The sequence below is a fragment of the Metarhizium brunneum genome, chromosome 3 (genome assembly GCF_013426205.1).
Source record: "Metarhizium brunneum chromosome 3, complete sequence".
In the NCBI taxonomy this organism is placed as follows: Eukaryota; Fungi; Ascomycota; class Sordariomycetes; order Hypocreales; family Clavicipitaceae; genus Metarhizium; species Metarhizium brunneum.
Genome location: NC_089424.1, coordinates 3,139,845 through 3,163,236, shown reverse-complemented (window position 1 = coordinate 3,163,236; position 23,392 = coordinate 3,139,845). Strand labels below are relative to the sequence as shown.

The 23,392-nt window shown below is 52.0% G+C and overlaps 8 protein-coding genes across 8 annotated transcripts; 4 read left to right on the top strand and 4 right to left on the bottom strand.

Moving 5' to 3' along the window:
• Positions 1-1,009: 1,009 nt before the first annotated feature.
• Positions 1,010-2,372, top strand: G6M90_00g061930 (uncharacterized protein; the record flags this gene model as incomplete). The annotated part of the gene is made up of 5 exons (XM_066130732.1): positions 1,010-1,153; positions 1,215-1,319; positions 1,374-1,581; positions 1,677-1,803; positions 1,859-2,372. 5 exons carry the CDS (start codon positions 1,010-1,012, stop codon positions 2,370-2,372), a joined length of 1,098 nt encoding a protein of 365 aa, XP_065986834.1.
• Positions 2,373-2,547: 175 nt separating this feature from the next.
• Mmtag2 (Multiple myeloma tumor-associated protein 2) lies at positions 2,548-3,285 on the bottom strand (the record flags this gene model as incomplete). The annotated part of the gene is made up of 1 exon (XM_014687194.1): positions 2,548-3,285. One exon carries the CDS (start codon positions 3,283-3,285, stop codon positions 2,548-2,550), a length of 738 nt encoding a protein of 245 aa, XP_014542680.1.
• A 295-nt stretch (positions 3,286-3,580) lies between these two features.
• med-6 (Mediator of RNA polymerase II transcription subunit 6) lies at positions 3,581-4,595 on the top strand (the record flags this gene model as incomplete). The annotated part of the gene is made up of 2 exons (XM_014687195.1): positions 3,581-4,012; positions 4,077-4,595. 2 exons carry the CDS (start codon positions 3,581-3,583, stop codon positions 4,593-4,595), a joined length of 951 nt encoding a protein of 316 aa, XP_014542681.1.
• A 247-nt stretch (positions 4,596-4,842) lies between these two features.
• G6M90_00g061900 (uncharacterized protein) lies at positions 4,843-8,457 on the bottom strand (the record flags this gene model as incomplete). Its single annotated transcript, XM_014687196.1, has 1 exon — positions 4,843-8,457. One exon carries the CDS (start codon positions 8,455-8,457, stop codon positions 4,843-4,845), a length of 3,615 nt encoding a protein of 1,204 aa, XP_014542682.1.
• Positions 8,458-8,738: 281 nt separating this feature from the next.
• Positions 8,739-9,241, top strand: G6M90_00g061890 (uncharacterized protein; the record flags this gene model as incomplete). Its single annotated transcript, XM_014687197.1, has 2 exons — positions 8,739-8,894; positions 8,951-9,241. The coding sequence occupies 2 exons, from the start codon at positions 8,739-8,741 to the stop codon at positions 9,239-9,241; spliced, it is 447 nt and encodes a 148-aa protein (XP_014542683.1).
• A 1,329-nt stretch (positions 9,242-10,570) lies between these two features.
• On the top strand, positions 10,571-13,149 carry PHOT2 (Phototropin-2; the record flags this gene model as incomplete). Its single annotated transcript, XM_066130731.1, has 3 exons — positions 10,571-10,641; positions 10,703-11,594; positions 11,653-13,149. 3 exons carry the CDS (start codon positions 10,571-10,573, stop codon positions 13,147-13,149), a joined length of 2,460 nt encoding a protein of 819 aa, XP_065986716.1.
• A 2,280-nt stretch (positions 13,150-15,429) lies between these two features.
• On the bottom strand, positions 15,430-17,204 carry G6M90_00g061870 (uncharacterized protein; the record flags this gene model as incomplete). Its single annotated transcript, XM_014687199.1, has 3 exons — positions 15,430-15,915; positions 15,989-16,993; positions 17,061-17,204. The coding sequence occupies 3 exons, from the start codon at positions 17,202-17,204 to the stop codon at positions 15,430-15,432; spliced, it is 1,635 nt and encodes a 544-aa protein (XP_014542685.1).
• A 1,452-nt stretch (positions 17,205-18,656) lies between these two features.
• G6M90_00g061860 (uncharacterized protein) lies at positions 18,657-20,065 on the bottom strand (the record flags this gene model as incomplete). The annotated part of the gene is made up of 5 exons (XM_014687200.1): positions 18,657-19,152; positions 19,235-19,377; positions 19,436-19,657; positions 19,721-19,825; positions 19,895-20,065. The coding sequence occupies 5 exons, from the start codon at positions 20,063-20,065 to the stop codon at positions 18,657-18,659; spliced, it is 1,137 nt and encodes a 378-aa protein (XP_014542686.1).
• Between the last annotated feature and the right edge of the window lie 3,327 nt (positions 20,066-23,392).

The window sequence follows — 23,392 nt, the reverse complement described above, 5'->3', positions numbered from 1 at the left end:
CAGCAGCCATGATTGAGATTTCACGTTCGTCCGCCGTCCGTCCGGAAATGCAACATGGAGCATGGTTTCACTTTATCCAACACCTGGTTCTAAAACCTCGTCTAATAGTTGCATCGGGGAAGATTGTGCGGGCGAGCGACTGGGGGAAACCCTTGATCCTGGTCACCCGCCCGGGACTTTTCTGCAAACATTTCCTCCCCCTCTCTGCCCTGATCTCCATGATGCTCTCCATTGACCGCCTTCTTCGTCTCGATGCATGCATCTCAGCAGTTCATGGATGCCGCGTGGCGCCACCGACAAAATGGCCCTGCACCATTTCGACGAGCCGCAGCACCAAGCGCTGATTCCCTGAATTCCCTGATACACATGTTTGCAAAATAGGTGCACTCTACCGAGTATGTACTTCCATCATGGCCGGTGTTGAAGACCACTATTTCATGACGCTTCTTTCGCCTGACTGAATATAGAATTCAAGCTTCAGAAGCTGCATAGAATTGTCTGCTCATGGCGTGCCAACGACCAGACGCCATGGGAGCCTTTAGATTACATTGCGTGGACGAGCAGCAGCACCCGTCGCTTTGAGATTCTACAAGTCATGTACGACACTGCCAATAGATGCCAAGGAGACGTATGAATCGTTTCAGGTCCAACAGGCCCCAGTCCTTCGTCTATCGGGCATCTGCCCATCAAGCCGTGTCTTGCCATGACGCGAGGCTCGACAGCTGCAGAGTCAAAATGTCGGCATATAGCTCATCATGAGCCTTCCATCCGGGAAGAGAAGGAGGTTACAGCGAGCCGCGCCGCGACGCAATTCCATCCAATCGGTTCGTTGGGCGATGCTCAAACAATGATACGGTGCATCTCTGCCGCCCCCAATGTGACGGCACGTAAATGCCGCTGCTCTGCCCTGCAGATGACTGTACCATCATGGCGCCACGTTCTCTTACATAGATAGTGACCTTCGTCCTGGGTCGAAACCAAGCCAAACGCGCCCTCGAGAGTCTACAACATGGCTGAGAATCACGGCGCCTGGCTGATTACCGCCATGGCCATATTTTTGCCGTGGTCAACACTGACGTTTTGTGTCCGCGCATGGGCAAAGCTCGCGTCAAAGGACTGGGGCCGGGATGACTACTGCATTTCCTATGCCTTGGTGGGTTCTGAACTCGACAAACATATCCAGCCATCATCGTGCTAAAACGCCGCCCTGCTAGGCTTCTGCTCTCGCACATGTTGCGCTTACCTGCGACGCGATTCAACATGGATACGGCCTTCCAGAGGCCAAGATTCGGGTTCCTGATTTAGAACATGTCAAATATGTATGGTACCAACCAGGGGTCAGCGAGCTCAACTAGATGCTAAACGATTAGTAGGCACTCTATGCTAGCCAAATCCTATACATCCTCTCCGTCGGACTATGCAGAGTATCAGCCGCGTTGTTCATAGCCCGCATGACCTATTTAGGTCCTCAAGCCAAACCAGCCCATGTGATTGCTACATCCTCGTCCTTGTGGATATTGATTTCCGTGTTCGTTATTGCGTTCAGAGGGCCTTTGGACCGTCCATGGGAAGTGTTGGAAGGTACTACTAGCACACTAGTGAGGCATACTTTCGACCATGACACCTTGCTTTTTGCCCTTGAAGACTGACCGACCCCAAGCATTCTCGTTGGATAGGAGTTGAGGCCACAGGAATTGTCATCGAGCTGAGTCTCTGGGCCCTATCTATACACCTCGTATGCAGCGTTCAAATGAGGGTCAAGAAGCGTGCCTTTATCATATGCGCGTTTGGCGCTCGGCTCGGGTATGCTGTTTGGCCTTTTTTTTTGGGCGTTGGCAAAGCGACTGATGGTTTGCAGAACTGTTCCCATAATAGTCTGTCGTGTCCTATGCATGGCTCCGCGAGAAAATTCCGATCCTATGCTGGCGGGGATCATTCCCAGCGTCCTTACTCAAGGGGCCATTCATTTTTCTATAATGGCGGGGTGCATAACGTGCCTGAGACCCTTTCTCCGAACCTTTAACGCCACTCATACTGTCGAAAGCAGAAGAACGGCGGCATGTGGTGATAGCAGAGGACAAAGCGCCTACTATTATAGACTCGAGACGCTCAAAAGGGTGGAGCGAAACGTGATAGACTCGAACGATTCAGCCAACTGGCGGCTATTTGAAGACTCGTATGAAGGACACGCGGTTGTGTACCCTGCTAAGCCTCATCTTACCACGAAGGACAATAGTACTTCGCGACACGAAAACAGGAACCCGTGTGCTCGACTTCGCGATGAGGTGATGGCCGACGAAGCTGATGGCTTGGATCGTTCGGTTATCCAGAGACCGACGGAAGTATCGTTACGCGACGAGGGAGAGGTTTGATAGCGTAAGAATAAAATATAAAGATCAGAGGGGAGTCTGATTACTTCCAAGTCGGCGCTGCGGGCGTTTGGTTGTTGACTCAAATTTATTATACATGGGTCCGGCACAGTCTCAGACCATCTACCATGCGTCTGTCCAAAAAGGTGTACCCGTCATCTACTCTTCCTATGATGATCTAGTCATCCTGTCGCATTGGCCGTGGGCTTTGGCTGCGCTCTCTGTGATGATCTCTGCGCCTACCCTCGTGTCGCCTCCTGTCCCCGCTATGATAATCTCTATCCTCACGGCGATAGCGCCTCTCTCGGCTTCGGCTTCGATTCCGCTCTGGCCGGAGCGGCCTCTCATCCCGATCGTGCCCACGTCTGTCACGGCTTCGATGTCGTCTCGACTCCCGATCTCGACTACGCCGTCTCCGGTGCCTCTCGTCATCCCGATCGTCATCCCTGTCCCGGCTTCTACTCCGATGTCGCCGTCTCTCCCTCCTCCCTTCATCTCTTCGTGATCGCTCCAGCTTGACCTTCCCATCACCATCTTCCCCGGGCGGTGGTCCAACCTTGGGTCCAATTTGTCTCTGTTGCCCAACATCCACCGCATTTGCACCGCTCGTATTCCTCTGTGGTATCGGCAACCCCAACGTCCGCGCAATCGCATCCTCCTCGGCCTCCTTTATCTTTCGCAGCTCCTCTTTGCGTACTCTTGCTAGTCGCTCCTCGTCTGTCTCTGCTGAATTGGCAGGCGTGTCGTCGGCCTTTGCGTACCAGTTTAGATCTCTGCCCTTTTGCCATCGACCCACGGGTGCCTTCAGGCTGTGGCCTAGGTAGTTCTCGCGGTGGGACGAATTAGCGACTTCGTCCCAGGAAAAGTCGGCGCCGCCGCGGGAGCCTGTTTTGCGGATCGTGTTTAGGAGGTCCATTTCTCTCGCTGCGACTTGGCGTATTGATGCTTGCAAACTGGAAACAAGTCACAAGTCTGGTTGAAACGACGACTTGAGGAACTAGACTTGTTGTTGAACCGGAAGCCCCACCAGAAAGCAGCTGGTCCACCAGCTGCAAGCGCACGCCCCCTTCCCCACCATCCTTGGTGCTAGCCACTGCTAGGGCGATCCGGTCAATTGATTGACATCCAAAGCTTCCCCAAGCAACGCTCAATGTCAACCTCCAACTATCCATTTCATCTGCTGCTCACGACTTTGCACGTCTGTACGCACCATGGACAATCCAAACGACCCCCCGCTAGACGAGATCCAATGGCGGTCTCCCCAAACCCTCGCCAGCATGGGCGGCCTGCATTCCAACACAATCCTCTTCTACTTCGCCGAGTCGCCTTTCTTTGAGCGCACGTCCAACAATGCCGTCATCACCAGCCAGGCCATGAACAACATCGCCATGTACCACTTTATCCAGACGCGCGAGGCATTCGAGGGCCGCTTAAAAACCATGTCGGGGCTGGAGTTCATCGTCGGCGAGGAACCTGCCGAGACGGGGCCGGGCATGGGCACCGGTGTCTGGGTGATTCGTAAGCAGACGCGGAGAAAGCGCTACCAGGAAGAGGACGAGATCACGGTCCACGCGTCGTTCTTCGTGGTGGGCGAGAACATTTACATGGCACCCACGCTGGCGGATATACTGGCGTCAAGAATCGTATGAGGGCGCAAGACCACTGGCATCCCGGGGGGTTTGGATCGGCTCGCTGACTAGGACGCAGATGACGATATCATCGGCCATTTCAAAGGCCCTCCCCGCAGCGGAGAGCGTGCGCAAATGGCGCCCGGCAACGGGCCACGTATACCAGCTCCCCACGAATCAAGCCGCCGGCGGCCGCGCCAAGGGCCAAGACTCGAAGGAGGACACGCCGCTACCAGACACCGCGGCCAAGCCTGCCGCCGCGGCGCAAAAGAACGACGAGGTGCCGATGGAGAGGGCGGCAGAGGAGGCGTTCATGGCACACATGCGACACGGGGGCGAGTACATTGACGAAAATGCCATTACGGGACGGCCGGGCGAATTCCACCTCTCGTCAACGGGCAGAAAGGTGGTTGTGCCTCTGCCGAAGAAGGGGCCGGACGGCGTCGGCGCTATGAACGGCCCGGCGCCCATCAGCACAAAAGTCGATGCGAAGAAGGAGGGGAAGTCGGGGCGGACGCCGAAATCTGCTTCCACGCCTGGCAAGTTGAAAAAGAAAAGGAGCAAGATGAGTGCTACAAATACGCCAGTGGCCACGTGAGCTGGTTTTCAAGTGTTTCGTTGGCCCTGGGTGGGTGAGAAAAGTGTTTTATTTGATGTCTAGAATTGATACCCTGCATTGCTGATGGATAGACTTGAATACATTTGACGATCTGAACACTTTGCTCTGCCGCCATGCTTTTGAACACTGTCTATAATTGCCACAAGTCTACCAGATGCTATGTTCAAAATTGTCCGGAATGGCACATGTATGCAAAAACGCCGTCATCATATATGATATCCAGCTGCTACTCTACGATCCATCCCTTCCCAGGGACCTTCTTCTGCTTGACCTTTTTCGCGGGCAACGGCCAGCCCTGTCCTCCCGTATTCTCCGCTCTCAGGTAGGGGATGACCCAGCACTCTCTAGTCATGGATCCCTCTCCCGACGCAGCTGGCGGCTTCACCTCCTTGATGGGCTTGCCGTAGCTAAGCAGCGGTGTTCCCTTGGCCAGTCCTGATAATTGCCCACCCGTAACGTCTGTGATGGCGTGCATACGCGTCTTGGGCTTCTTGGGGACATCCACGCCGGATGGTGTAGCTCGTTGCAGGTAGGAGTAGACAATGTATTCGGGACACTCTTGGGTGCTGCAATGTGCAAGGGGTGATGTAGGATGGATATATACCAGGCTGTCATGTTCGGGCCCCTGGACGGCGTGAAGGGGCACAAGAGGGATATAAGGCACATCGATTGCTCGCTTGGGTTTTCGATATTGTTCCGGGGGGGCAGGGGCCAAGTCGGCTCGGATTGCAACTTGGTCAACGAAGCCCGCGGCCGCCATCTGCTTGAGGGCACTGACTTGTTTTGGTGTCGGCGGGTCCAGTTTATCCTGGAACTTGAGATTTGCGAAGGAGGGTATGTTGTTCCGCAGAAGCTCTGTGATTTGCTTCCTCAGCTGTTGGATCTCCTTGAGAACCTTGAACCGAACAAAATGCTTCTCGCACCATTCTTCAGTAGGCTCATGCGCAAACTCGCCAACCACCTGCAACAGCTTGATGGCGTCTGATTTGTCATCCAGGTAGCAGAAGTTCTTGTGCACCTCGTTGAACACCCGACGCACATTTGCCTGCCGGTCTTCAGCAATTACATCGGCAGTTGTGCGGATCTCGACGTCACCCTTGGCTGTCAGTGCAGGGATTGCCTGGGCCTCCGGGAGGAAAACTTCAGCAGCAGACAGTCCAGCAACCAACGCAATCGTGTAAGGAAGACAGTCGTGTAAATGGCCGACTAGTAGGATCCTTGCAAATCGCGGTGCAAGTGGGAAGACAGACATTGTCTTGCCGATTTGTGTGATGTCGCCTGACGGTGAAAGAGCGCACAAATATGTAAGGAGCTTCTCGGCCTTGGCAAGACTCTGTCTTTCTGGAGGAGTTGGGAAAGGAAAGTTGACGACATTTTGGAGATTCATGGACTTGAGCTGTAGCACGATGCCCTCAATTGGCATACGAAGAAGCTCAGGATCTGCAAACTGCTGAAAGTCTCGCTCATATACAGCCGACGAGTATATCCGGTAGCAATGGCCAGGTCCAGTACGACCAGCACGGCCAGACCGTTGATTTGCACTAGCTTTGCTGATCCAGCCGATTTCGTAGCTCTGCACTCCACTTTGGCGGTCATATTGTCGCTCCTTGGACCGGCCACAGTCGAAGACGAATCTCGTTCCTGGAATGGTCAAACTGGTTTCTGCAACGTTGGTGGCTAGGATAACCTGACGTGTGCCGTCCGGTGCAGGCTCGAACACCCGGAGCTGTTCTCGCGTTGGTAACAACGAGTACAGTGGCAAAACCTGCATTTTGAGTGGTGCTGCTTCTTGGTCCTCTTCGATTTGGAACTCCTCCTCGTCCTCCTCATCGTCCGATGGCACGCCTCCCATTTCATCCCCGTAATCATCAACATCACCGAACTCGATATCTTCAACCTCCATAGGGGCCTCGTTTGCAGAGATCTTCACTTTAGGTCCCTCTGCTGCAGTCATGCCTCCAAAGGCCGCTTTCAACCTCTTACTCAATTGCAATATTTCATTCCGCCCCGTAAGAAATACTAGGAACCCGCCGGGGGGGAGCTTTCGGTGGCCCCGGGTAATTTTTCTGAATGCCTCCTCGACATAGTCATGCTGCGTCTTCCGTGCAAAGTGAATGGTAACTGGGTGTTGTCGCCCTTCGACCTCAAGGACAGGCGGTGGCGTAGGGAACAGCGTTGAGTTCATTGTCAGGTCCTCGATTCTGAGAGTAGCAGACATGATAATGAGCTTCAGGGGTTTGATTGTGGGGTCCTCCTCTGACAGTTCCGCGCGAAGCTTGATGACACGACTCAGCATACCAATCAAAATGTCAGTATTGACGCTTCTTTCATGAGCTTCGTCAATGATAATGGCAGAATATTTCCGCAAGGCGATGTCTTGAGCAATTTCTCTCAGCAGGACGCCATCGGTTAAGAACTTAATGGCGGTTTTATCAGACACTGTGCCCTCAAATCGAATCTGATATGCCACAGATCCAGAATGGTCACCCAGCTCCTCTGCTACTCTTCGAGACATAGACACCGCAGCAACTCGTCTAGGTTGTGTGACAGCAACCATTCCTGGGGTTGGCGAATCGGACGAACCATAGCCTGCTTCATAAAGAAACTGAGGGACTTGTGTAGTTTTTCCTGAACCAGTCGCACCGCAAATAACGACAATGTCATTATTGTGAACAGCCTCCATTAATCGCTGTTCCTCCGACACCACTGGCAGCTTCATACGAGCTTCTTGTATTTCTGGTGACCTCGTCACAGTTACGCTGAAAGCTTTTCTTGAATCATTCGCAGTAGGCTGAAGCTCCATGGGAAGAGGTTCCTGCTCTGGTGCTCTAGGGACAAAATTTTCTGGTTTTGGTACCTCTGACGGGCCGGTAGTGACATCAATTGGTTGATAACCCAAAGCCTCATTTCGCTGCTGAAGAGCCCAAGCTTTGAACGCAGAAGATCGTTGCGCTGGTTGCTCGGCGTCATTATCCTTTTCGCTTCCCTCAGACTCTTCGTCCCCCTCACTATCGTCACTGGTATCTTCTTCAGAGCCCGTATCGTCATCGACTTCAGGTTCAGTGTCCTCACCCGGTTGGGTTACATTCTTTTCCGAGATTTCATCATCGCTGTCAAAACCATCCCATTCCTCATATTCCAGCTTATTCGGTTGTATGATTTCGATAGTTTCCAGAGGTGCTTTTGTTTTAACTCCTCCCCGTTTCTGCTTCTTCTTGATGACAGGCTTCCCTTCATCGTCTTGTTCCAACGGTCGCTTCAAGCCGGATCCAATGACCTCGGTGTCAGGGATCCGTACGAGTGGCCTGGGTATTTCTGAATTTGGAATTGATTTTTCTATTGTGGACTCAATTGCGACTTTGGCAGATCTAGCCACATTGCTCTCGTCGGCGTCGCTTCCGTCATCCTCGAGTTCAATGGCTGGCTCTTGTCTCTTCTCCAACAGAATCTCGTCGTCACCATCTAGGCCAGCTCTCGACTCCCTCAAGGCTCGCGACAAAGCTTGCTTCTTTGTTTCTTTCCCTTGTCCCAGTGAGCGACTGCTAGAAAACAACGATGTGTCGATGCGGCGTGCGGCCAGTTTGGCGAGAAGTTCTCGGTTTTCGTCTTTTCGCAATTTATTCTCGATGTATTTCTCGAGTCGCTTCGCCTTTTTGCCACTAACTTTAACTCCATCTTGTCGCAATTCCTCCTTCATCCGAGCCTTCTTTTCTTGCCGCTCAGCCTGTGTTGCTGGAAGAAGCTCCTGGTTTGTGTCGCGCACTTCATGCTGGGCAGCCTCTTCGGCCTTTTGTCGAGCAAGCACCTTGTGCTTCCTCTGACGGGGTACAAACCTGGCCATTGTGCTCTAATTGTATCACCGGCGGGCCATGATGCGGAATTTTGCTCAATCGCACTGCTGCTTCATGACTGCCAAAAAGTGGCACTTGACCAAGCAACCATGCCTTTGGAAATTTTGGGCCAGAGCCAATTGTGTCACGACTCACCGCCAAAATCTCGATCCGGTTCGAGACTAGCGCGGGGCTGGCACATCCATGTCACTCCAGCGCTACCCGGAAACCCTCGCACTCTCTTGACTGTGTTGTCTTCATTCAACGCCTCCATCAGCAACCATCTCGAGACATGGCAGGGCTCATGGAAGCAAGGGGAGATGAATTTCCTGTGCCTAGCCGTCAAGCATCAGGCGCTGTCAACGGTGTCAAAACCGATGTCACCTCTTTAAGCTTCAGCGATAAACTCCTGGTGACGATAAGCCAGGAGGGACGGTTGGCACAATGGGTGCGTGTGTTACGTTGCTCAAGGCTGACCAACAATTCAAGTCTAATGCCTCACAGGTTCAAGTCCCACTAGTAGGCTCATCTGCTGGTGCGGTAGAAATGACATTACCCAGCGCAGGTCATGGGCTCCTACCGTCAACCCATCTTACGCCAACGACGCTGTTGGGCGGGGGCGGCGAGGATCGCGAGACCCTTGGCCAGCTTTATGCCGCTCAAATTGCCAGCCACTTATCGCTAAAATATCCCGATGATAGGAGAACGCTTGTGCTTGGATTAGGGCTGGCGAAATATGATGTCGAGCGTGAAGCATTCTTCGACCTGGTTGAGCTGGCTCAAAAGATTCTGTAGCGCCACAGCAAATTGTACACCGAGTGCGCCGTGGCGCGATTATGGATTCCGACATACATTAGCGCATCACCACATCGGGCCGCCAAATCTGTATGTATTAAACAAGGAGTTAACCTCAGGAATATTCCAAGACTTTCTTTGCATACACGCCTTTGTCTGATCGCGATGCTCTACATCCAGCCCCTTGTGACACATGGAAAGTGGTTCCGGTGGCGAAAAGAAGATGACCGAGAACGGCCCATATCGTTCGATTGCTGCGGTTGTCTCTGATGGAACTTTTGTGATTGGCACTCTATAACCTGATCACATTTCTCGTTGTTGGTTCGGCGCGAACAGTTGTGGCTTTTATGACAGACACAGGCCCATTGTCCACCGAGCATGGAGCACCAACCCTCGTGTTGGGCGAGCCTTGACGCGGCGACTCTTTTTCAGTTTTGTACTCCGTACTAATAAATCCGAGTATTTAACCTTTCAATTTTCTACTTTAGTTTGGTTCTATGACCTCGACCACTACTTATGCATATCGCATGCTCAATACTGTAGGGCTGAGCTGTCACTACTACAACCGGAGCCTACCTTTTCGTGCCTTGATGGCGTTTTACAAATGAGACATCCGGGTCCTTGCACCCGGATCCCTGGGGCATTTTGGGGCCGGCTCAAAAACAAAGGACTCGCTAAATAACACCAAATTAACGGCCCAGGCAGGCCTGGCCACCAGGGAAGACATAACGACAAAGCGGAGCAAATACCGGGTGACCAGGCCGCGGCCGCGGTTAATGGATGGGCCGATGAGAAGAGAGATAGCGATAGGGCAACGCTTTCGACTGGTTAGTACAGGCAATGACAGGTCACTATATTTCTTTTGATAGTAAAAGGCCAGCCAGACACAACGTGTAACTTGAGGAGGAAAAAGCAAGTCCTGCATCACCGCTCACCAACAGCTTGGGCCAAAAGAGAGCCATGTGGCAGCTCAGGGGTCACAACGACATCGGGAGAGTTCCGATCGCCCAAACCCGTCAAGACACTACATAATATTCCGATTGCAAGTTCCGTCGCTGTGCCTCAAGATCGTTCGGATCGCACGTCTGAGCGAATACATTAGAGCGTAGAGTTTGATAAATAGCCGGCGTCGATGAGACTTTCCCTCCAGAAGCCTTCGGAAGCCTAGAGGCGTATCATTTGTTTCCCTTGACGATTTCAAGCAGGTTCTGCTGCTCCGAGCGAAATTCACGAAGGCTGCCTTAAAAGCGTAGTTACAAGTCAGAGGCTTATGCGATTCAACGTGAACAAACCAGCTTGTGTGTTTCAGTTAATCGCCAGCCATCCAGTATGTCATCAGCCGTGGACATGACAACCACATCGGACGCAGTGCCGCCCTTATCTCCAGCCTCTTCTTCAAGGTATGTACATAAACTCGAGTGTTCTCTGGTGCAACCCCCTGCATATGGCTGATAGCCACAGTGACCTGAGCTTGGAAGAGCCGGAACCCCATCTATCCGCAAAACCCCTGCCTGTGCCCCCAAGACCCGGATCGCCTATCAAGTTTTGCAATGGAGACACGGAGCTTCCACCGTTGCAAGTAGCTGGTGGCGATCCCGACGGGCTGGATCCGATTGCCGAAGAGGAACTGGACCCAGGCAGTTTTGACCTGGTGATGCCAGTCGAACAGAATGGCAGCACCACTGGCAAATACAAGTTGGAGAAACGATCCGAATTGCTCTTCTCGAGTCGTCATTTGGAGGCTATCTTTGACGACTCGGCTGAACTGCATCGCTTTTCTCAGTTTCTGTACAAGCATCGGCCGGCATCAGTTCCACTACTGACATATTTCTTGGAAGCTCTCAAGGCGCTACGGGCAATCGAATACAGCAATGCTGTATTGAGAAAGCTTGGGCCATTGACCGATTTTGAATTCACTCACGAGTACTTCCAAGCACACCCTACGACGAACCAAGAATTGAAGACCAAAGCAAATGCGGCCTTTGACATTCTAGCTCGGGAGGACCTGCCCATGTATATCACAAATGTGTGGATTGAAACCGTTTCCGTATCTATTAGACACAGGATTATGGGCATGGCCAGTCACGCCTCGGAAGGTCTAGCGGAAGTGTTTTGTCTTACTGATCCATCAAGACACGACAACCCCATTGTTTTCATGTCGGAAGAGTTTAATCGGACCACACAATACGGCGTAGACTATGTCATTGGAAGAAACTGTCGTTTTCTTCAAGGGCCGTACACGAATCCGTTCAGCGTAACGCGAATTAGGGAGAAGGTAGAGAACGGCATTGAACACTATGAGACCTTCTTAAACTATAGGCGCGACGGCACTCCGTTTATGAATCTCGTTATGGTAAGGGAAATGGATGCCTTTGAATCCCAATTGCTAAACTAACTGGATTGATGTATAGATTGCACCTTTGTACGACAGCCGCGGAGTCATTCGGTATTTCATTGGCGCTCAAGTTGATGTATCAGGCCTTGCTATGGGTTGCTACGATCTTTCGTCTCTTAAACGAGTTGCCGACGAAGATGCGAAGCGAGAAGAAGGAGTGAAAGTTCCAAACCATAACAGGGACGAATTTACGCAGCTAGCCGAAATATTGGGGACAAGGGAGCTCGAAATAGTCAGAGATCGCGGCGGTGATATGCATCGCCTGCCTCTCCAATCTGCGACAGGGCTTCATTACGATGAGAAGATTGCTCTGACAAAGCCCAACGTCGACAGCGCCCGGGATAGTACACAACATGCCCGCAACAGCTCCAAAAATCGAGTTATCTTGGGAACAAGCTCAGAGTCCCTAAACACGATGCCTCCCTTGGGTGATTCAGTGCGGCCCTTTAGTTCACTGACCACGGCAGCGACTCTTGCAACGAGACACAATGGCCGTCTTACAGGCGTTTATGAGCATTACCTGCTTACCCGGCCTTACCCATCACTGCGCATTCTCTTTACAAGCCCATCGATGCGCGTTCCAGGCATACTTCAGTCACCGCTGCTTGACCGGATTGGCGGGTCGACTCGCATGCGAGATCAGCTTGTTCAAGCTTTGGCCAATGGCCAAGGAGTAACAGCCAAGGTGAGGTGGCTTACTGCCAACCACAGGAGGCATGCCAACCGTCCCCTGAGAAAGAGAAACCAAGGTGATCACCCATTGGAAGCACATTTGCGCATCGACGATCATGACGATGACGTAAACGACGAGATTGGGAGATCACGATGGCTTCACTGTACACCACTCACCGGGTCGAATGGCCACGTTGGGGTCTGGATGATTGTCATCATAGATGAAGAGCCAGACCCCAATAGCCAACTTCCACATCACGTCAGCATTCCTGAGAAGCCGCGGCCAGATAGTGCGGTGTCGGACAAGTCCACGTGTGGCCAGAATCCGCACCGTACAATCAACAACGGCGCGTCGCCAGCAGCAACCAAGTTGCGCCCAAGAAGGTCATCGGATACTCTTGGACATAACCCTGCAACGTCACCTTGCCGAAAAGAAGACAAGTCAGTGACCAAGGCAATCCACCAGCAACACTCGCTCAACTCGCACCGAGCACCGAAACCTACTCTCCAGACCCTGGGTGTGGCTGCAAGGTTCTATAGCCCCGAGGCCTTGTCACTTGCCACCCAAGCGGGCTCTTCGACTCAACAACGGAGAGAGAGCAGCAGAAGCGCCAAAGCCAGCCCCGAAGACGAGCGCTCAGAAACTGAGCAGATTTGGCCCCTGCCACCCTCCAGCGCCGCCATATCGCGAAGAAATCGTGAGACTTGTATCCGAGTTCCGTCAATGATACGCGAGACATCGTCAGAGCGGGCTGTAGTTTGGGGTACCAGGAGTGACGGAGACACTTCCTCAATTAGAAGTCAAAGCTCCGCATTTACTGTGAGAATAGAAGAAGACTAGGCTGGCTGTTGGATGTGGGTGAAGCGAAAATAACGGGATCATCTGTGTGAATGCCGCACGTTCTCTTGGACCTGTAGACGGAATTTTTCATGTACTCAATCTGGTTTACTTTCTCTCTCTCTCTCTCCCTTTCCTTTTTATTCTATTTCATTTCTTTCAAGGCATTTTTCTCGACGGGGGAGGACTTGAGCGGAAGGAGTGGAACGGGGAAGTGAGAATTTGCATTGCAATTCGACTAGGCTGATTGTGCAAAGACGGCCGGACCACAATCAGCAAGAGGGAATCGTGCTATATAGATATGCAGCAGTACTTGGCAGTCTCAGAATTCCATTTGTATACACTTGTCAAATAATCAATGAGACTAGTACATCTGATTTCGTTGTCAATTCGCCTTGACGAGCTGGATGACACAACTTTGACGCCCGAGTGTATCAATCTTTGGTTTGGTACAATTGTCGTATCCGCTATAATTTCTTTCATCGCATTATCAATATCTCTGCAAAGAGAACAGAAGAAAGAGCTAGTGGCCTAGCAAAGGACTTTCTACAAAGCTTGTGGCGTCTCCCACATGTACTTCCCACGTCGTACTTGTCTGGTCGACTGACCTTGTGCCACGGCCACCTTTCTTCCTCCCAAACAACATAAAAGAAAGACTGCTGGTTACAGCTCCAGCGATGTCAGCAACAGTACTTGGTATGCCGCCGCCGCCATACCAATCCCCGTGGTCCTTGTTCGAACCTCCTCCCTCTCGGAAGGTGGCGCAAGGAATCCAGCTCTTGGTGCACCCTAACCCACCAGGCTTGTACAATTGCCAGTCGGCTGTGTCGAATTGCGTATGTATTCGTCCGAGGCCCAATATGTCAAAATATGATCATTTGGGGACTTTCCCGCCTCGAGACATGCATTCACAGGCTACAGCACGGGAGTCGGGGACAAGGTTCAATGTTTTCACCGGATGGCTCCGACAGAGACCCGTGCCTTTGCTGCCTGGCCCTGCTTTGCCCTCGCTAATTTGTCGTCTGGCAGGGCTCCGGAACTGACGACCCGGGGAGCCCGGAATCCAGCTGCCAAGGAACCGCGCCTGTCGCTTGTTCGAGTACCAGCCAATCGCCAGCCCTTATTCAACTGAAACCTACGTCCAAAATTTGAGTCACGGCCCTTTGCACTGGTCACCTCGAGGTCGATGCCTTTTGCCTGCAAAATAGACATTGGGCCAACGCCTGCAGGAGATCAAGTACGTACTCCGTACATGCGTAGTCCTTGGAACCAGGGTGAAATTCATCCTTATCAAGTGTCTGTGAGGAAGCTGGCCTCGCGGACGGGGTCTCGGCCCGCATACCGGCGTTGCTCCTCCGTGTGTTTCGGCGGTGGTCTGTGCCCCGGCGTCCGGCGGCGCCCGGCGTCCGGATTCGACTGCCCCTATTCATCCTACTGGTGTCGCGGAATACCGACACGATATACATACAGACATCCCATCTGGCAAGTACTATACAACTGATGTCCTAACTTTACATTACAGACCGTTTGAGTTCCAACATGCCATAGATCCGCTACCACGTAGGCACGGTACTTCCTCTGAATGCACAGTGCGTACACGGCCAGGCTTCCCGCACCCTTTTCGATTCCTTTATTCAATGCTTTCCATTTCCCTTGACTTTGTACACATTGCTATTGCTGCGTTCGTTTCTCCCTGACAAATCGGCGTCACAAATACGACGGCCAAAATGAATGACGCATTGACCAGGCAGTACATACAACGGCGTCAGCTAGTCGGAGAAGACCCAGCCAGCATTCATTCCTCTTCATCCGTGGCGTCTGAATACACACAAGTCTTTACAACCCATGGAAACTTGCCAACCGTTCTCCACAAGTGCCTGCCAATCTACAATCACGCTTCTCTACTCCGTATAGGCGTGTGTATTCTCCTGAATTCCCAAAGAGAAGAAATGCAGCATCTTGGAGAAAGTGATGCGTCACATCTTCAAAGTCTGCTGGAAACTACTGGGTCAGTCAGCCAATAAAATTGAAGCATGCCATGAAATGTGTGTTGAGACTTGGGTGTGTAGGAGGCTAGATATTACGTAGGTCATCTCCTTCTTTATATACGCTATCTGTCACCGTTTTAAATATTAATTATGCTAGCCACTAACATAACGTGCTATACATTACGCCGGCCCAACAACTGTACTTTATCTGTTATATTGTACGTACAGGGTATCCCTATACATCCAAGTATCCTATAAAAAAGACCGATTCACATACCACTCTTAAATAAGGGTCTTAAATGTCAATCTCAATAATAGGGCCTTCGTACTCTTTGTTCGCCCAGACAAAGTAGTACACGATGCTGAACAACACCATTGCGCCAGTCATGAGCGGCGCATAGTTCATGTTATCAGGGCTGACAGGCAGAGCAGGCGGCCAGAAGCTGAAGAACCAAATAATAATGAGATAGAGGCAGGCGAAAGCATTGTTAGCAATTCCCAGAGCGCCGGGAATGTGCCAGGGTCCCCAGACAAGCTCGGAGCCAGAGGTGTTGGCGAGAGCAGGCAGTTCTGACGGGTCGGGCATCTTGAAGCCAGAAGTGCAGCGGCGGTAGAGGAGGAGCACGGCGACGATGAGGTAGGATGAGTAGAGGCCGGAGACGGAGATGGAAACTATGCTGTTGAAGGCGGTGACGGAGCCAAGCTGGATAAGGGCGAGCAAGCAGGAGATGATGGTTGTGACGGCGATGGCATACAGAGGAACCGTGGTGCGGGAGTCAACCTGAGGGTGGTTAGAGTTAAAGAGACACGAGAGAGACGTGACAGAAAACATGGATGAGAGGGTTCTAATATACCTTGGATAATGTACGCCAGAACGGAAGACCACGATCACGAGCAAATGACCAGAAGACGCGAGAGGTGGAAGCCAGCATGCCTACAGTTGCGCAGATACCAAGAGCAGTGATGATAGCTGCCATGGCGGTGGCACCGGAGATGCTGCCGGTCGAGTTCAGGAAGATTTGCATGTGCGGGAAGCCGGTGACGGAGTTGAGAAGAGAGTCAATGTCGTCGCCCAGGCAGAACAGCACAGCAACAGTCATGGCAAAGCCGGTTGTGCCGTTGATGAGCATACTGATGAGGATGGACTTGGGCACCACAACAGACGGGTTGTGCGTTTCCTCGGCCATGTGGAAGGCGGCGTCGGTGCCGACAAAGGCAAAGACGTTGCCAATCATGCCGACCATGAAGGACAAGCCCTGCGTAGGCCAGTTACCCGAGTTCAGGAAGCCGGTGAAGATGGCGTCGGCATCTCCATGGGGCGACAGGATGACGAGCGGGATGAGAATAGCAAAGAAGCCCAGGACGTGCAGGACCAGAATCAGGCCCTCGAACTTGGGCAGCGCCGAGGACACGACGGCGTTGATGAAGACGGCGAACAGGATGACAGCCCAGTAGAGCAGGGTGCCGTGCCACGGCTCCGGCGTGTAGTCATAGTATGTGGCCGTCATGGTGATCATGCCCCGGAGCATGTTGCCTGTCAGGAAGCCGCTTGAGGCCACAGAGCCCTGCCATCCGCCGACAGTGAGCCACCCCGTCAAGTAGCTAAGGAACTTGGCACACGAGCGAGGCGCCAGCATGGCCGCCCAGTGGTATTGGCCGCCGGATGTGGGCGCCATAGAGACCAGTTCTGAGAGCGTCGTGAAGACGGAGATGTTGCCGAGCCAGACGATGATGTAGCCGTAGATGACGCCTGCGGGACCGCCATTGGCCAAGCCTGGCGTGGAGAGGACGAGCGTCGCTTCCCAGGTAATAAGGATGGTGCAGCTGAAGCCCAGGATGGACATGAAGCCAAAGTTGCGCTGATAATGGTTGGATCACACCATGTTAGCCATTGCAAGAGATTCGTCGTTGGGGACATGTGCATACCTTGAGGACAGGCTTCTTACCCAGCCGCGCGAGTTGCTGATCATCGGTGTAGCCACTGCTGGAAACTTCATCTACAATAGGCGGCGAGGTCGTGGCCTTGGCTGAAGCCATGTTGCCGAGTTCGTGGGCTGGTTCCGTCGACATCGTTGCCAGCTGTTGAAGTTGTCGCCCTGCAGAGCACAGCTTAACACATGTGGTGCTCACTGCTTGCAGTGGGGGGGGATCAGCCAGAGATGAAATAAAATGACTAGAAGGGGAGACGAATACGGAGTGAGAGAAAAGAATATTAATGGGACGAATGATGATTGTGTAGACAGGTTTGAAGGCAAGGTTAAGTGCAACATAAGAGGGCGTCACTGCTGGTACGAAGTATAAAGCACAGAGTAGGTGCAGAATCAATGTACCGGACTAGACATGTTCCAACTTGCATGTGCTCAGGTGCTTCCTTCCTCACGTTGCCAAGTGGAGCGCCATGCCGTTCATCTAGAGCCAATACTCGATTTTAGACGAGAAAAAAAGATAGATTTTACAGCCTGTCTGCAAGGGGACGTGGACGAGCAACTACTTTTGCCCATTTCGAATTTCTTTTTTCGCCCACCCAGAACGAAAACATGATAGGCGAAAGCAATCGGGGTATACGAATTCGGGTCTAGTGGAAACAAGGCCGCCGAGAAGTCGAGAAGGGCACAATGGCGAACCCACATGGACGCAGACGAGACGAGACAAATCCAAAGTCACATACATGCTCAGGAGAATATCAAGAGATGCAGCCAAGAATTTAGCCCCGCGACGAACCAACTTGGCTGGACAGGGGCCGACATGGGTGTCAAAAGTGGTGGCTTCGGCCAGAGGGGGCGCATCTTGAATCCCAGCAAATGGAATCCATCCGTCTTTTGTCATCCTCCTTCCTCCCTTGTCACGGCTGTCGCAAATCGTCCAGGTCCAAAATCGCTGTGGCTGAACTAGTACTCACATTTTTGTGAGTGATGCCCAAGAGAAGACGAGTGGCGTTCTTGGCTCACATGGGCTGTATTTCCTTTTCGCCAGATTGAACCTGGCCGAAAGGTAACTTACTACTATCTCGTTTGGACAACGCGACCTTGGTGGGAGTCAACCGAGTTTGTGTCGTTGTTGGTTCACTACAACACAGCCTTGAAGTTGTTCGCACCTGGCAAAATAACGCATGTCCCGTTGATCGTTTCCAAGAACTCTCCTTTGCAGCTCTCGCTGTCCAAATCGATGAAGCGGAGTACCGACGGTGGAGATGGGCCAACAAATCGTGACTTTACTGACTTTATCTGGGTCAGACAACAGGTATTCCTCGTGGCATCGTGGACTTTCTGTATCAAGACTTTGACCCTTGTCACACTGCAAAATGTCTTGATAGCCGGCCATAACAGGAACAAATTGCGGTTTGAGATTGGTAGCCACCATCAAACTGATATTATATCTCACGAAACAGCTATACTCTATTACGCCGAAATAATATGTACATTGCTGAATCTGTATTACCCGTCGCCGGATAGGAGTGCTCTCTAACCAAACTAGGACGACACATTTTCGATTTAGTTCCCGCAGCTACCGTTGCAACGCCCTCTATGAACTGCCTCGGGGCGTCTCTACATCTACGTGCCACGTCTTTGTTTGTTGAATGAGAATAGTTTGGCTGGTTTGGCTCTGGCCGTCCCATGCCGCGCTGCCGTCCTGAGATGTGAGCGCTCTCTTGGGCGTGTCCTTTGCCTTGCGTTGTTTCGGAACCTCCACCAGCTCTAGGAGCTTGCTCTTTTGCGATGTTACCGTGTCCTGGCCGCCGTTTGAACGGCTGCTCTGGCCGTACTTGTTGCCGCTCCCTTGGTGGCTGCCGTAGCCATTGCTGCTGGACTTGCCTTGGCGGCGGAGGTCGTCGATGCGAATCTGGCCCGACTGTAAACTGTCGAGGAACGGCTTCAGGTTGGGGATGCAGATTGTCAGAATATTGAGGCACTGCACCACGGCCATAATGACGGACCACTCCCACATATCAAAGCTTGGATCGGCCGTGGTGAGAGACTTGCCCGAGTACATGATTTGGAAGACAAGGGCCGGAGAGACGCTGCGGTTTCCATTAGATTAGAAGACATGGATTCGGCAAGATGCCGCGACATTGAAACAACGAGGGAGCTGGGTTGGCTTACAGGATACGGCTGCCGAATACACCAATAACGAGGGCCTTTTTGCTCCACGACGTTTGAATGCCTCGGATATTATGGACAATGATGCCAATTAGAACGACATCAGTAATCACATTCGCAGCGCAAAAGTATCTCCAAAATGCGGGCTATATCAAAGAGTTAGCAGACGAACCAGGGCCGTCCGATGACCTAGGCACGACATACCCGAGCAATACACGATTTACGAATCATGTCCCATGGCGCCGGTAGCTGGCATTGAAAGAGGACGACAATGAATCCAGTCACTGCCCATGCGATGATTACTGTGCCAATTCCGAAAATAACGTTTCGGTGTGATCGCGACGCAATATTGACGACGGTGGCGGCCGTGGACACCTTTGCGAGGCCGAGACTCGCAATGTACAGAAGCTCGGTAGCATATTCGCCCTGTATTATCGATGAAGTGAGTTGTACTTTTCTTGAAATAGTACGCGTGTTGTTTCTGCTCACCTTGAGGATTGATTCTATTTGCTGCTCACTGAGAGCATCTCCATGCTGTCCTAGACCATTTCCCGCTTGTACAAGGGAAGATATGAATTGTGCAATGGCCATTATCTAAATAAATCAGATTTCTCGTCTTCCGAAAAGGCTTAAGATGGGCAAAGTATATATATCAATACTGACCGTTGCCGCCACGGCTAGCCAATCGTCCGATTTCAGTGTCTTGACCATGTGCAGCTTTGTGCCACACCGCGCAATTGCCGACAGAATCACCACCACCATAAAGAACCATGATAGGATTTGTATCAATGGCGACTTGTTGGAGTCTGTGATTTGCACCTGTTTCTGAGCCATGACTGCGACATGCAACGTTGTCGAGAGAAGCGAGGTTCCGACGGCGCAGGCGGTTTACACTTGACATAACTGCAGCGACTAGCATATATCAAGACATGCCCATCACAACGGCACATGGGCCAAGGGGGAAAAGAAAATACGGCACGTTGACGATTGGCTTGACGAAATCTTAGCAACGGGGCAGTTATACATACATACAGCTCTTGTTACCTGAAGGCTGATTCTTGTGGGGGGCCAAGTTCGTTGGCTGTCAACACGCAGGACCTGGCATGGCTGGAGACAGACGAGATCCTGGAGTCTGTCTTTTTTGAGAGAAAGAGAGAGGCTCGACGCCGTCACTTTTTTTTTCCTTTTGTCTCTTGTTGGTCTTGGTGCATGGCTGAGACTCAGTCTATGTGTGCGTGCACCTTTCTGTACTAGGCCTTGCCATTGGATCCCGGCCTGGATGAAAAAGGGAAGCTGGTGAAGGGGATATTGTCACCAAGTTTTGGATTTCTTGGCCTGCAGGACACCATTTTAGTCGAAAAAGCTTGGTCGATTGCAAAGACGGCAGTCCATGATGCATCGTCTGGCCCGGCCATGGGCACCCTGGGAATGCAAGAGGCCGAGGATGGCATAGCCAGAGCGCCGCCAGCCACTCCGCCGTGACAAGGGCACGAGAATCCCTGCTCTGCTTCTTGTTCATCTTATACCTTATCGCCAGCTCTATGGAGCATCCCGGTGTGCTGTGGCCTGCTTCCTCCGTACGGAGTACTAGGACATCAATTGATAGCTGGGGTCCGGTAGGAGTTGCGCGTCTCTTGGTCCAGTTTATGGAGCAAGCCAGCCGGCCAGAGGTATGTACATATGTATGATGCAGATGCAGCCTTGCTTTGCATCTCTGGACCTGCGAATGCGGGGGCTATTTCACGCACGAAAATCTACCGGATGGTAGGCCTCTGTTATTTCCTTTTTTTTATTTATTTATTACTTTTTTACAAACCATCTACCGACTACTAGTAGGAACTACCAAGCGAGCCATCTTGGACGTGGCAATAGACTCCCAAGCAAGGGGAAATGGCACGCCGGTAAGGCTTGCGCCTGAGACATGCATTGCTGGCGCCCAACTGCCACGATTTTGCACGCAAGAATGATCACGAGCGGCTATGCTTGCCGAGCGCGAATTTAGCCCGTATTTTCCTACGTGTCGTGCGAATTGGGCACCGATGACACGGGGGCTGTGATGCGACAACCACCAGTCGATCACTTCGACACAGATGAGCTGCGAAACAGCCACTATCACGCCGAGCTGTGATCTCGCCAAAGGTCCATGACTACTACCCTGGGCTTGGTGGACCACGGAATAGAGTGGAAAGATGCTAGAAAGACCCTTGTTCCAACTCCCCTCCGTCCACGGCGTTGATTTGGGGTTTCTGGGCAAAACTCGGATCTTATTTCCCCCCTCGGCAAAGAATGCCCACTCTGAGCCAAGATCAGCAATTCCAACGCGGGACTTTGTTCATGCAAGCTGCCTGGGGTTACCGCGATGCCCGTGGAGGACATCGGAGCGCAATCGGGGAAGCAAAAAGAATCGAAAATCCCCGCAGATGCAGGTGCTTTCAAAAGGCGAGCAGAAAACCACCCCTTGCGTGCGCCGTGCAGGAACAAACGCTGCGTTGGGTCCAAAGAGACGACGTACATATTTTGCCATTTCCCTCCGTTGCGGGCGCACTTTGTCACCGAGCCGGTCTTGGTCGCGCTGAACAATCTCCTGTCTGGGCATTTTTGCGCTCCATGACCATGTACCTCTGACAATTGCTTGTAGTCGCCTCCATGTTTGCCCTCTCTGCGTATCCTCTGCCATCCGTCGCTTTGCATCCTCGTCGTTGCCGCCGTTGAGTAGTCTGCTGCCCGGATGGCGAGGAGCCGTCCGCTTGACATGCCCCCAAAGCAATGCGTGAGAGAAACTGCACAGTTCAAGCAGGAAACACTCGACGCCTCAAAAGACTTGGAACCCGTCGATGCCTCGATATGCAGTCCTGATGTGGTAGCTATCCTCAAACCGCCAATCTGTTTCTGTCGTGTCGCACGTGGCCCGGCTGGCAATAGACGTATTTACGGAAGCGAGACTTTCCCTGCCAGTGTCTAGGTATTGACTCCCGATGGAAATTCACATATTCGAGCTGGAGAAAGCTATAGTACTATCCACATGTTGACACTCCGGAAGCATATTGCCTGATACAGCAGCGGAAACATGGAGGCTTTCGCATGCCTGGATTGAGAACAGGAAATACAAGGCAACAGATTTGCCTTTGAGATCAGTGACCTCGGTAAACCAGTCAAGATGGCCGTGTTCGGGTGCCCAGGAGCTGCGACCGTCCTGGGATGTTGGAGCATGATGTTCCGCCACATCCAAGATTGACGCCAAGGATATTCAACGTAGGCCGGTGAGGTCGTATATCAAGAAAACTACCAAGACTGCCGGGAAGCCTCCGTGGTGTTTTCCCAGTCGCGTGGTGCTTGCGAATAGTCCATGCCGCCGTAATCTAAACCTTTGCATGGGCAAATAGTCCTTCGCCTCTTCTCTGCTACACGACTCCAAGGCATCATCTTGCATAACCTCCTTGTATACATATAGAATACTATCAATTCCTACATCCAGCATCCATATACACGCCACCGGCTCGCGGGAATACTTGAACAAGGCGTCGGGGAAGAAAAGGGGGCTACCTAGGTGGAATGGATTACGCTAGCGGGCAAATATATCACCCAGAGTCTTACAGAGACGAATATGGACGGGAGGACGGTAGTAGGACAATTTTAGCCGTGCGTCTTACATTGCAAAAAAGACAGACTGCAAGAGATGGCTCTTTCACCCCAGATCAGATGGGATACAGCCTGCTGCAGATGCTCCGTGTGACGCTACTTATTTTGAAGCAGTGTACTGGGACTATGGTAGTCGAGTTATCTCTTGGGTTACTCCGAATGAACGACAATGTTGGGTAATTTATGGAGTATTGGGGGCTCTTGATGCCGGTTTTCGTTTCAAGAACTCGCACACGGCACATGTAGTGGAGGGAGAATCCCTGGGAAGCAAAGACAACCTCTGTTTTGGGACTCAGCCATTTTACAAATGTACATGGGATACAGCGTGATTGCATTATAGACGGCGAGTATTACCGAATCAGTCTCCAGGTTGTTTGGGGTATACGGTCCATTCTACATTTTCTGTATGCAGCCTACGTGTTCTGCTGAATGGCTTGCCTCGGTTCAAAGTGACCTGCTAAGCCGTTGGAAGCTAATAATTTTCGTATATTGGGGGGGTTATATCGAGAACAGCCACCCGTG